At 41.4% G+C, this 13350-nt stretch overlaps 1 protein-coding gene across 2 annotated transcripts in view; it reads left to right on the plus strand.

Annotated features, from left to right (window-relative positions):
* Ano6 (anoctamin 6) overlaps positions 1-13350 on the plus strand; it is a 204331-nt gene that overhangs the window by 122812 nt on the left and 68169 nt on the right. For both annotated transcript variants that reach the window (XM_045152432.1, XM_012951190.2), the window contains 4 exons: positions 6662-6727; positions 8065-8352; positions 8556-8669; positions 10837-10952. In XM_045152432.1, the coding sequence (XP_045008367.1) occupies positions 6662-6727; positions 8065-8352; positions 8556-8669; positions 10837-10952 (584 nt within the window). The remainder of the gene's footprint in view (positions 1-6661; positions 6728-8064; positions 8353-8555; positions 8670-10836; positions 10953-13350) is intronic.

A 13350-nucleotide genomic window follows, 5' to 3' on the forward strand; every position in this document is an offset into this window, starting at 1 on the left:
GGAGAAATAAAGTTGTTGATTTCATACTAAAGAGACTTAAACAGATTTTTTTTCTTCAATAAGCAGTCATTTCCTGCTCTGTGTCTGACAAGTAGAGCACATATGCTAATTTACTTTTGCTACTTGATACCAAGAAAACTAGTTTGATCAATTTTTAAAATAGTCTACTGGTTCTTTGTGACTTGCCATGCCAAAGCAAAGTAGCAAGAGCTGCCTTATTAAAGTGACACCAAGCTGTATATTCATGTGTTCAAATATAAACGTCCTGTCCTTGATTCAACTGTTTAAGTATTTATAGATCATGGTGGGATAGAGGGCATTAAAAACCAACTCCAAGGTCTTCCAATTATCTCAGGAGAAGTCAGGTAAATATCTCTGGAGTTCTTTGTGAAGAACTAAAATAAGATAAATTAGTACAGCCTTTCTGGAAGGCAGTACACCTGTACGTATTAATGAACTGAGAATCAAGTATACTCTATGATTTACCAGTTCCACTTCTAGTACTGTGCCCTCAGAAATAATAAAGATTATTCTACAAAGATGTTCATAGTCATGAAAAATTTGGAGCAATATAAGTAGCTAGTAATTTGAGTTTGACTAAATAAGTGATAGTCTTTTCCTTGGAAGAATATGATCAAGGCTTTAAAATAAAACTGAAGGAAGGTTTTCAAATGTTTTCTCCATTTATGATAGTTGTATGTGTTAGATGTAGTCATTGGTGGCCTTATTACACACAGAAGTGGGGCAAAAGAAAAGAGATATGCAGGTGTGTTTCTCCAGAGGATGAAAATTCGTCATATCTATCTATCTATCTATCTATCTATCTATCTATCTATCTATCTATCTATCTATCTATCTATCTGCATATATGCATGCTCAAGGGACTAGGATGGCCACATAGCATAGCAGAGTCTTAGAAGGTAGAGGGCCAAGTGACTGAAGGTTAAGATCCATTTCCCAGAAGTTCCATAAGATGGAGTCAGTGGCATCTCACTGGAGGGATGAGGGGTCATTGGGTGCACAATGTAGAGGCAGAGTGGGTAGGGATTCCTATGTGGTAAGCTATTTGGTATTGAAGAGGTAAGGTGAGTCACTAAGGCCTATAGGAAAGAGGGGTTGTCTACTGGATATACACAATCACATTTAGTCCTTCACCCTGGCATGAAACCATTTCTTCACTGGTTGTAGAGATGAAGCCACCAGTGCTTCATTTCAGATGACTTGCCCAATGTCACAGAGGTTGTAAATAGCAGATCTAGGATGGGAATTTTGAACCAATGAATCTTAAGCAGGAAGAAGAAAGAAACCCCGATTTTAAGAGCTGAAGGGGCTACCTGGAGTAGAGCAAATTCTGAACAGGGAGTCTCATGAAGTGGTGAGAAAATACAGCTTATGTTCAGAAACCCCATAGAGAAGGGACCTGCTCTGACTTGTAGCAGTCAGGTGCTACTCCTCTGGCCGATGCATCTGACATGACCAAGAAAGACAGAAGTTTGCTTGGTCTGTATCCTCACTTCTCTTATTATCTCATAATTAAACCTTGAAGTATCTAAGAACCCCTTGTGTTATGAAAACCATATGCTCCCTTGATACTGCATCCCTCAGATTAAGCTGTACCTCTGTCCCTCAATCACATCCCCAGTGCCAACAACTAAAGGCTCACTTGGCAGGAAAGATGATCCTGTAGTACTTTGTATGTCTCAGTCCATTTCTAAATAACAGCCATCTATCCACAGCTCACTCACTTTAATCATTCATCAGACATTTATTGCATACATCCTCTTTACAGGCCTGTTCTAAGTACCAATGTTATTGAGATTAAAACACCAACATCTCGAGGGGAAAGGGTGGTAATAGAAGGGCAGGCAGAGCCATGGAGAGATTTGATATTAAGAATGAGAAGCAGGGCTGGAGAGATGGCTTAGCGGTTAATCGCTTGCCTGTGAAGCCTAAGGACCCCGGTTCGAGGCTCGGTTCCCCAGGTCTCACATTAGCCAGATGCACAAGGGGGTGCACACGCCTGGAGTTCGTTTGCAGAGGCTGGAAGCCCTGGCGCGCCCATTCTCTCTCTCTCCCTCTATCTGTCTTTCTCTCTGTCTCTGTCACTCTCAAATAAACAAATAAATAAATAAAATTTTTTAAAAAAAATTAAAAAAAAAGAATGAGAAGCATTTGAACTATTTGGTAGCTGATAAGTAAAAACAATGAGAAAAATAGAAGGTATTACTTAAGTAAGTTGAAGAAGAGAAACAGTTGAATTTTAGATATTAAGAAGAGTGATGGCATCCAGCAATCTACACGTAGGAAAAAAAACAAACAAACCTGCAGGCATTCAATGAGTGGCTGCCATGGCCAGGAAGGAGGGAGAGAACGAGGGAAGGAAGACACCTGTGGGGTCTGGGGGCAGCAGGTTTTGTGGCTGGTACGGGAAGCACTGTGGAAGCAGGGAACAATTCTCTGGTTGGTGGCTGGCAGCTAGGAAGAGACAGCCAGGCATCATGATGAGCCTGGCTCTAATGAGAACAATGTATCTGTAGCAAGCCCCATTAACAGTTAGTTGATTTATTTTCTACCAGCACTTAAATACACCTCGAACTACCTGGAGAAGGAATCCTCTTGCTGTTTTGTTGCAAAGGACACAAGAGTTAAAATTCTTGGGCCGGAGCTTTCCTTCCCTTTCCACTATAGTTTATATCCCATGTGTTGCATGCTCACTTCCCAGAAGGTGATGTTATTTGGGAAGGCGGTGTGTGCAGCCTTTAGGAGGTGGGCATGGCGGGGGGAAGTGGGTCATGAGTTGTAGGACTTCAGAGGTTGTATTCAGCCCTGGTTCTGGCCCATACCCTGCTTCCTACCCACCTCCATGTGAACAAGCTGCTGCCACACACTCCTGCTGCCACAGGCACTGCCATGCCCTCCCTGCTATGACACTCTGAAGTCTCTGAGAAACCTGGCCAAGATGAAGCTTTCTTCCCTTGAGTTGCTTCTATCAGGTATTTAGTCATAGTAGAAAGAAAAGTAAGTGATACAACATGCTAATTGTGAAATTACCAACACCAGGAGTAATTACCCAAACTTCCTTCCAGAATCTCTATATCTGGAAGTAGCATTTCCAGTTAAACAGCTGAGAATGAGATCTGCTTTGCATGGCATCCCTAGCTTCCAGTTCATCATCTGGAATAGGTGGTCTGAATGTCATGTGCCAAGAGCTAAGTCTCACAGAACACCAAAAAAGGAGCCTGGGCCTGTTCACCAGCTGTAGTGGACATAGGCTGTGGCACCAGTTGAAATGAACAACAAGTATCTGTTACATTGCCATGAGCCATGGGTAAATGTTTCATTCTCACATTGAGTGACAGCCTTAGGTTACTGGACAGTTCCTTTGTACATCCTTTATAGCAGACATCTTTAATTTTTCTCTGTCTTCAGAACTTTGCAGGTTGCCTGGAAAATAGTGGAACCTCAGCAAATGTTTATAATAACAACCTAATAAATGTTTATAGAGTATAGATATTCCCCTTATCTGTGGGGGCCATATTCCAAGGCCCTAGGTCCATATTGAAAACCATACATAGTTCTAAACGTTGTATATACTACTTCTTCTTATACATGCTTAAAGAAATTTAATGCTGTTCCTATCTACACTAAAAATGACATGCACTGTGGCTGTAACTTTTGCAATTGGAGGTGTGACAGCAGAGCTATCACGAATTTCTCTTCCTTCTTCACAAGTTCTGGAAACTCATTCTCACCATAGAACTTTGCAGCCTCAGCCTGCAACTTTTTTCTTACAAAGTTAAGAAATTAAAAAGAGCTTAAAAACGGGCTTCTCTTTGCAATACTCAAATTGCCAGCTCATCACCCAAGCTCTTTGGGGCCATTAATAAATAAAATAAGGGTTATTTGAATACAAGCCTTGTGATATTGTGATAATCCATCTTATAATCAGGGAGGCTACTAAGAGATAGTGGCATGGACAGTGTATGTATGCTGGACAGAGGGGTGCTTCCCATTCTGGGCAGGACAGAGCAGGAGAAGATATATCACTGCATCATTCTACTCAGAGCAGAATGCAGTTTATAATATACTTTAAATAAGCTTAAAATGTTTATTTCTAGAATTTTCTATGTATTATTTTTAGACCTTTGTTGGCAGTGGTATCTGAAATTATGGCAAGAAAACTGTGGGTAAGGATGGACTGTGTTGGATTTGTTCACAGACATTCAAGAGATAGGCAGTTTCTGCCAGGTGCTTTGGTGAACTAGTCACATAATCTGGAGGAAGGCTGAACTACTATGCCAGAATCAACACGAGGGAGTATTAGGCTCCAGAGTGGAGCAACATGTTAAGATAGTTGAGCTGACTTCCAAGTTGAGGTTGGGAATATGGCTGGCCAAGAGTAGAAAAAGTAAAAACTTCTCCAAGACAGTCTGGACAGATGGTAGATACGATAGGAGTCAAGAGGGCCCAGATGCTTGCCAGGAACAGAGTGGAAAGTGTCACCTCAAGCCTTGTTGTTCTTCTGATTCAGCTTGCTCGTTTCTAGAGCATTCACAGCACTTGCTGGCTCTTCTCTGAGTTACTCAAGCACATACCTAACGTGCAGCACAGGAAGTTACTCTATTGCATCTGGAAGCTTTTAGAGTGGTGGCACAGTGAAAGTACTGTCTGACCATTTCCTAGACAAGAACCAGTGAAACCATGTCTGTCTCTGATACCTCTACAGAATGCATCAAGGACTCCACTTGGACTCAAGTTCAGCCAAACACGAGATGTGTTCTTTTACTTTTTAGCCTTTGTCCTTTCTCAAATGCCATCAATCACATCACCTTTATTTGATGCTCTGAGTGGGTTTTTAATTATTTTTACATGGTGTAGTACGTATGGTATGTGTGATATATACACATGGTATGTACAGATGTGCAGAGAAGATGTGCCAGAGAAGAACTTGTAGCTTCCTCCATCCTCATCCACTTGTTTTCATGACTCACAGATTCCAAAGTGTGCTGTTTTTATAAGGCCCAGCATTTCTCCAGTGCTTCCAGTCTTAGCTCTCCATAGGCTTGAGGTTACAAATGAGTATAGCCATGCCCAGCTGTTTATGTGGGTGCTGGGGAATAGAACCCAGGCAGTCTCAGGCTCTATTAGGGGCACACTGGACCATCTCTACAGCTCCAATCTTCATGCTTTTGGCACCATTTATAACACAACAGCTCAGGCTGCTCTATCCCTGCACCACAGCAAATCATGCATGATGCTTCCTGGTAAAGTGGTCTAACGACTGGCCATCCTGCGTTACGTTTACCTCAAACCAGCAATTCCAACATAGTCTGTGACTGCCAGAATTGTTTAATTTAAAAAAATTAATTCTTTACCTGTTTTGGTTGCCTTCAGGAAAAGGACTGTTCTGGCATATTTCTCATCATTATTGGAAATGGAAATTCTCATCTATGTGCTTTATATAGTTTAGATCACGTCCTTGGGGGAATCTAAGATGGCGGCTGAATACAACGAGGCACAGAGGGTTTTCATTTCCTTTCATGGCCCATAGAGGTGATAACCAATGTGCCAGAACTTGAACCTAGGCAACCTAGTTTTACATTTTGCTTTTTTTTTGCTTGGTTTTTCGAGGCAGGGTCTCACTCTAGCCCAAGCTGACCTGAAATTCACTGTGGAGTCTCAGGGTGGCCTCGAACTCATGGCGATCCTCCTACCTCTGCCTCCCGAGTGCTGGGATTAAAGGTGTGTGCCACCACGGCCAGCTATAGAATTTGCATTCTTAACCATCATGCCCACCAATCTCTTCATTTCTTATCACAGGACAACTGCTTCTCAGGAAAAGTATTCTTTTAAAGGTTATTAAGGCCTTCACCTTCACATCTCCACCTTTCCATGCATCTTCATAGTACATTTGACAAAGCCTAGCCTTATAGAATTTATTAGTGTTCTGTACATCATCTTTTTTTTTTTTTCTTTTGAGGTAGCATCTCACTGTAGCCCAGATTGACCTGGAATTCACTAAAGAGTCTCAGGATGGCCTCGAACTCACAGTGATCCTCCTACCTCTGCCTCCCGAGTGCTGGGATTAACGGCGTGCGCCACCACACCCGGCTTGTACATCATCTTTTGAATTGGATGTGAAACATAGAGATATTATTATTAATTAGCTACCTATTTTGTATATTTAGAGATGTTTATGACTTCATGAACATTGCCTTTCCAATACTTTGGATTTAACCAAAATTCTTTGTGTTGTGTTACTGACTTGTTAAGGCATACATGGATACAAATATGTGCATCTAGTAATTAAAGCATTTGGATGTTTAATGTGGAAATAAAACTTTAAAAATCTATGATACTTAACTCTGGAAAATGACCTTAGTGAATGAGACTCAGAGTTTCACTTGTGTGCCCTTGGCCAAAAAGTCATTGGGATTCTGCCAACACAAGACATTTTTGTGTACCTCAAGAGGCCCAGAGCTCCACCAAGCCAGCCGAGATTCTCCCCCAGAGAGCTTAGATACCTGGTCCATCCTCTCCACCCAACATTCTATCGTAAGTCAGCAACAGGCCCATTGCTTCCCATTCCACACGAGGCAGTTGTTTTTCTTCTGCCTTTAGTAAAACTGAAAGTCTAATCTATTCCAATCTCTCTTGGCAGAGGAAAAGACAAGCATATGAATCTAACCTCATCTGTCATGGCCTGCAGCTAGAAGCAACAAGATCAGTAAGTGTCCATTTCTTTGAACCCTTTGGCTGACTTGTTTCCTTGGAGCTGATGCACCACTTGGAACTTGGGGGTAGCACTGGTATCATCAGCCACAGCCACACTTTCATTAGATGGGGAGACGAGTCAAGGTCTACATTGTGTAGGATGTGTTCTTTTTAAATTTTTATTTGTTTACACACCTGTATATGTATATAGTTGCACCAGGGTCTCTTACCACTGTAAACAAACACCAGATGCAGCAACCACTTTTGTTGTTGTTGTTTTGAGGGTCTCACTCTAGCCCAGGCTGACGTGGAATTCAGGTCATAGCAATCCTCCTACCACTGCCTCCCAAGTGCTGGCGTTAAAGGTGCGCACCACCGTGTCTGGAAGCAACCTCATTGTGACTGGCTGGGGATTGGCTGTCAGACTTTGTAGACAAGCAAGTGCCTATACCCACTGAGCCATCTCTCTAGCCCCCAGGTTGTATTCATATTTTCTGAAAAAAAGCTTTGTTAATAACCAAAGAATTTGGTTAATTAATACACATGTGGATGTTTTACTTCCTGTACAAACTCCTTAAAAGTTTTTGGCATGCAAACAATCATCTATATGAAAGAAATTAAAAATGTAAAATTTAGAGAAATTAAAGATCATCTGAATGTTAGATATCCAGAAATAACATTGTTTATAGCCCTTTAAAAATTTTCATATGTGTGTGTGTATGTGTCTTTTTCAAAAAGCAATTACTTCAGCTTTATGATTTATTTTTTCCTTAACTATATAATAAATGTGTTTCTATACCATTAAATATAATTCTTTGACTTTTTAATGGCCATATAACATAATAGATAGATATACAATTAATTAAACAGCCAGTTTCCAGGTTTAGAAAATTAAATCATTTTTATTAGTGTAGCATTGGCATGAATATTCTAGTGTTGTTATTTTAAGTCACTAATTTAGATGATATGATAAATTAAGTTTTCTCATTTTACATGTTAGCCATATGAAAGAACTGTGACAGCAGTTTGAATTATGCTCTTAATGAGTTACCTTTAATTAAAATTTTTATGATTGTTTGCAGATCTAATATTATCTTCACTTCTGCTGGTATTTCATGTATATATGTATTTAAAAAATTTCAGAATATTGGGGAAAAAAATCTGTTTTAAATCGGAAAATACAAAGGTGAGGCAAGCACAAGGTGGCGCAAGTGTCTGGAGTTCAATTGCAGTAGCTGAGGCTCTGGCACACCAATTGTCTGTCTCTCTTGCTTGCTCTCTCTAGAAAAAAAAAAAACTGTTAAAATAGTTGGTTTTGTTTTCAGGTCAGTGTTTCTGTTTCCCATGTAGGCTTTAGATGATAAGCTGGTATTTGTGAAAGTGCACGCCCCGTGGGAAGTGTTGTGCACTTATGCAGAGGTCATGCACATCAAGCTGCCCCTGAAGCCCAGTGACCTGAAAGCCCGGTCATCAGCCTTTGGAAGGCTGAACTGGTTTACCAAATTCCTCCGAGTGGATGAGAGTCTCATCAAACCTGAACAAGAGTTCTTCACTGCCCCATTTGAGAAGAGACGGATGAATGATTTTTACATCCTTGATAAAGATTCCTTCTTCAATCCAGCCACTAGGAGCCGTATTGTAAGTCTAAACCTAATATAGTTTGCATCTTGGGGTGCCTTGGAACCTAAAAGTTGAAGAATTCGTGGCTTGGTTGGGTTGGTATGGTTTGGTTTTTCAAAGCTGCAAGAAAAGTCCATTTTTAATCTACAGAATCCTGTTGTGGTAAACAATGATTGGTTCATCATTTATAAAACATGCACGTGGTTTTGTAATTTTTTTAGGTTTACTTCATCCTTTCTCGGGTCAAATATCAAGTGATGAACAACGTTAACAAGTTTGGGATTAACAGACTTGTAAGCTCTGGAATCTACAAAGCAGCATTCCCTTTGCATGATGTAAGTAAAATGCAAAAATGAGGGACATGAGTGAATTTTCAGGTGTTAACAGTAGGAAAGGGCTAGCCTTTCTGACCTTCTATCTCTTCCTCAGTAAAATAAAAGTAATGTATTAAAAGATTCCAAGCTGTAGGGCAAGGAAAACCAGACCATGTTCATTGGTGGATCTCAGGTACATAGAAGGTGCTCTGTTTAAAGGAATGAGTGAAAAGTCAGTGAGTGAACAAATGGTTTCTCTCTTTCATGTAATATGGACAACAGTAGAGAAGAGCAGTTGCTCTGTATGAGCATTAATGGGTCACATTTTCCTCCTCTGAGGCTGTCTACCTGGATGGCCTGTGAAGGCCATTAGATTTCTCTGCTTCTCCATTGTCTTACCAATCAAAACAACACAATAAGAGTAACTAACCCCTAGAGTTGTTATGAAGTTAATTATATTAACCCGTATCAAATGTTAGTCCCTGGAACATAGTACATAGTACACTTCAGTCATAGCTACTTCCATATTTACTGCCAGGTGCTGGAACAAGCCATGGAAGTCTTAGGATTTTTTAAAGAAGACATAATAGAATTTCTCACTTAATATTTTCAGTGAATAGACATTTTCCCTTCTGAAATAACTGTTTTCCAGAAATCCCAGTGCTTTAAAAAGGCATCTCTAGCCAGGCGTGGTGGTGCACGCCTTTAGTCCCAGCACTCGGGAGGCAGAGGTAGGAGGATCACCATGAGTTCGAGGCCACCCTGAGACTCCATAGTGAATTTCAGGTCAGCCTGAGCTAGAGTGAAACCCTACCTCGGGGAAAAAAAAAAAAAAAAAAAGGCATCTCTCCGGGTTCTTGTCATAAATAACAACCTGTAGTTGTTGACACTTTTTAAAAAAAAATATATTTTATTTTTATTTATTTATTTATGGGGGGAGGGAAGGAATACGTATGCCAGGGCCTCTAGGCACTGCAAACGAACTCCAAATACATGTGTCACCATGTGCATCTGGCTTTTGTGGGTTCTGGGAAATTGAACCTGGGTCCTTTGGCTTTGCAGGCAAAAGCCTTAACCACTAAGCCATCTCTTCAGTCCAGCTGTTGTTTTAAAAGAACTATGTTAAAAAACCACAGCAGCCCTTTGAATATAAAAGCACTTCTCTGGTAGGCTGTATCCCATAATGAATGAAAATTTTAAAATGTGACCACTTGGGCCCTTAGTGATTCCATACATGCAGGACCTTCTGCATGAGAAAATGTTTGATTGAGCTCTGATTTGAGGGAAGTTAATAAATCCCATATGTAGTTGCATTCTTTCTTTACTTCATTTGCTGTTGATTTATCTAGATCTTTAAAAACCAAAGAAAGCAAAGACTGAGTTTGTTTCTTGCTATTTTATTATGTAGCTTGGTAGATGAAAGCAATATTGAAATGTCCTGTTCATGAAAACAAAACTAGGTCATCAAACACGTACTTGATTGTCATGGAAAATCATAAAAGTGGAGGTGGGGCAGAAAAGCTTTCCACAAGATCAGGCCTGCCCCATCTCCAGGCCAGCAGTGATCCCCGTGGTGCCTATGAGGCAGGTGCATGGAAGCCAGGGCCTGGACTGCTATTTGTACATGAACAAGAAAAAGAGTAGACAGGAAAAAGGAAGACTAAATCCAAGCAGAGGCAGGTGGACATTTGTTTCTTGTATAATCTACTTATGTAAAATGGTGTTCCCTGTCTTTATTTTTTATCTTCTGCATGTTGCCTCAGAGTAACTGCTAAATTGGGAGAAGAAGAGACGTGGGTTACGGAAGTGACCCTGCCACTGACCAGCCTTATTTTCCAAAATGAAGAGCAGGCTTTCAGACAGATGTTCTACCATTGTAGGGTAGACTCTTGGTGACCCAGTTTTTCATTGTCTAGGACTTCTTTGTTTTATATTTTATTTTTATTTATTTATGAAATGGTGTGCTTGGGGCTCCCACCCAAACATGCCTTGCACCCTAGATATGCACCGTCCACGTATCATCTCCATCCACATACACAAATAACCTCCAAGGGCACTAATGATTACTCTGGTTTTGACCATGTTTGGGGCACCATGTCTCCCAAACAACTGAAGCATTAGTACCACATTGAATAGGCACATTAGGGGAAAGATGTGTCTTACGCTCATTTCTTTTCCTGCTTCTCAGTCCAAATTCGGATCGCCCTCAGAGGACCCCAGCTGCCCTAATGAGCGGTACCTTCTGTACAGGGAGTGGGCTCATCCTCGAAGCATATACAAGAAGCAGCCCTTGGATCTTATCAGGTGAGCTGTAGTGAGCACTTCACTGGAAAGCACTCAGGGTTACCCATGTGACATTTGAATGTGACAGCATCACACAATCTTAACAATCAAGGGAACTGTCATGAGAAACTTTTTCCCCCCTAGAGAGATGCAAATACACATTGGTTTACCTGAGTTAGGGCTCAGACAACAGACCAGCATACAATTGCATAAAAAACTAATTTTGGTAAGCCAATGAGTTTATTAGGATTACTTACAGAGCAGGGTGAAGGGTTACTTACATTGGATGACTCCAATGCAGTTAGTTACAGCATCGAAAACACACCCCAGCATAGGTGACAACTCACATTGCCGAATCTCTCAAGTTTACCGCACCATTTTGCATCAGCTCAGCTGGTCGGAGAGTCTCCAGCAGGCTATACTGCTTGCAGGCAGCTCAGCAGGACAGGTGGGAGAGCTTCTCCCCAAGCACTTGTTTTCCCTTTATATAACTAAAGCAAAGGATCTTTTAATTTTTAGCTCTGCCAGAGTTCATGACCTCTTTACTCCCTCCTCCTGACAGGAAGGAATGATTCAATTCAAAGAAAATTGCTACACCACACTGGTTAGAGTCTGCCCCTCAACAGTTGTTTGCTGCTCCTGTAACCCTGGGGAGTGGTCCTACAACCTTTTGCATTTCATTTCTTCCAGACTTGTTGAGTCTTGATTTTTTACTTCCTCCAGGAAGGGAATATTTCAGTAGTAGGAATTTGCTATACAACAGGTGCTTACCCAGGTTTGCACTGTCCAGGGTTTTTAATCAAGTCTGCTGTAGGCATAGTGGATGAATCATCACATGTGTAGCTTAGTCTATAGGCCACAGATCACTGGAAGAGTACTTGCCTTCCTAGCCCAGGCCCATCCTGGATTTGATCCCTGATGCTGCCGAATCCTATCTCTGTAGGTCCAGCCAGTTGCATTTGGCTCATGGCCCCAACTCTCTAATGATGCAGTTGGGCTGCCCGTCGTGGTCAGTCCCATCCTGAGTCTTCTCATTAGCACAATAGGTCCAGGGCCTGCCATGACTTACATGAACAGAAGCTACCAGACATGGTCCCACCTTGGATGGAAATTTCCAGGGGTTGGAGACTACCTCCCAGAAATGGACAATAGAGACCTCTCAAAGTCTTTATTGCACAGGAATAACTGTTAGCTTATTACAAGTTTTCAGTTTCTGTGTATTTGCTGTTAGATGACATTTCATTGTATGTCACATGGTTATTGCTGGTAGATAATAAAATGGGCTGCTCAAGGAACTTATATTATTTGGGCAAGACAAGAGAAGGCTGACGGGCTGGAGAGATGGCTTAGCGGTTAAGCGCTTGCCTGTGAAGCCTAAGGACCCCGGTTCGAGGCTCGGTTCCCCAGGTCCCACGTTAGCCAGATGCACAAGGGGGCGCACGCGTCTGGAGTTCGTTTGCAGAGGCTTGAAAGCCCTGGCACGCCCATTCTCTCTCTCTCCCGCTATCTGTCTTTCTCTCTGTGTCTATCGCTCTCAAATAAATAAATAAAAAATTAAAAAAAAAAAAAGAGAAGGCTGACTGCTAGAGAGAGATAGACCAAGAGGGACCAATTAAACACAAAAACTAAATAAAAATATTAATTAAAATGAAGAAAATAATAGAATAATGAGACTGGGAATGAATAGGAACATGAGACAAGAAAGTTTTCTAGGGATAGGTGACATGTGAGTTGAAACCAGACATTAAAATGGATCTGGTACTGGGAGTATTTGGAAGATGTCCTTCTAAAAATGACTATGATATACAAATGCATTTGGCAAGTCAAGGAAACCAGATCAGTGCTACTGAGAAAGGGAATGCTAAAACACAAAGTTCCACATGGTTTAGTAGTTTGAATCAGATGTCCCCCATAAATTCATATGCATTGAATGCTTTATCCCCAGCTGCTGGTGATGTGGGAGGTGGAACCTTGGTGGAGGATGTGTGTGACTTGTGAGGGTGGGTCTGGGGTTTTATAGGCAGCTTCACATTGCCAGAGTGGTTCATTTTTCTGCTGCTGTTCTCACCTGCTATGGCAGAGGTGTTGCCATGCCTCTGCTCATGCCATGCTTTCCCCTGCCATCGTGAAACTTTCCCTCCAGACTATAAGCCAAAATAAAAACTTCTGCTTTTGGTCAGGTGTTTTGTCCCAGCAACAAGAAGATAATTACGACACAGGGTAACGCATGAGGTTGGGGAAGAGCTTAGGCTTAAGGACAATGAAAAAGCAGTTGTGATATTTAAGCACTTAAGTTATTGGGACTCATTCACTTTTACGCAGATAATGAGAATGGATTACAGGAAACAGGAAGACCAAGTCAGAGGCTACTAGTGTAGGCCAGGCAGGAGACAGGGCCCAGATTTAGAGTATATTTGGG

This window comes from Jaculus jaculus, chromosome 6, assembly GCF_020740685.1.
Source record: "Jaculus jaculus isolate mJacJac1 chromosome 6, mJacJac1.mat.Y.cur, whole genome shotgun sequence".
Taxonomy (NCBI): Eukaryota; Metazoa; Chordata; class Mammalia; order Rodentia; family Dipodidae; genus Jaculus; species Jaculus jaculus.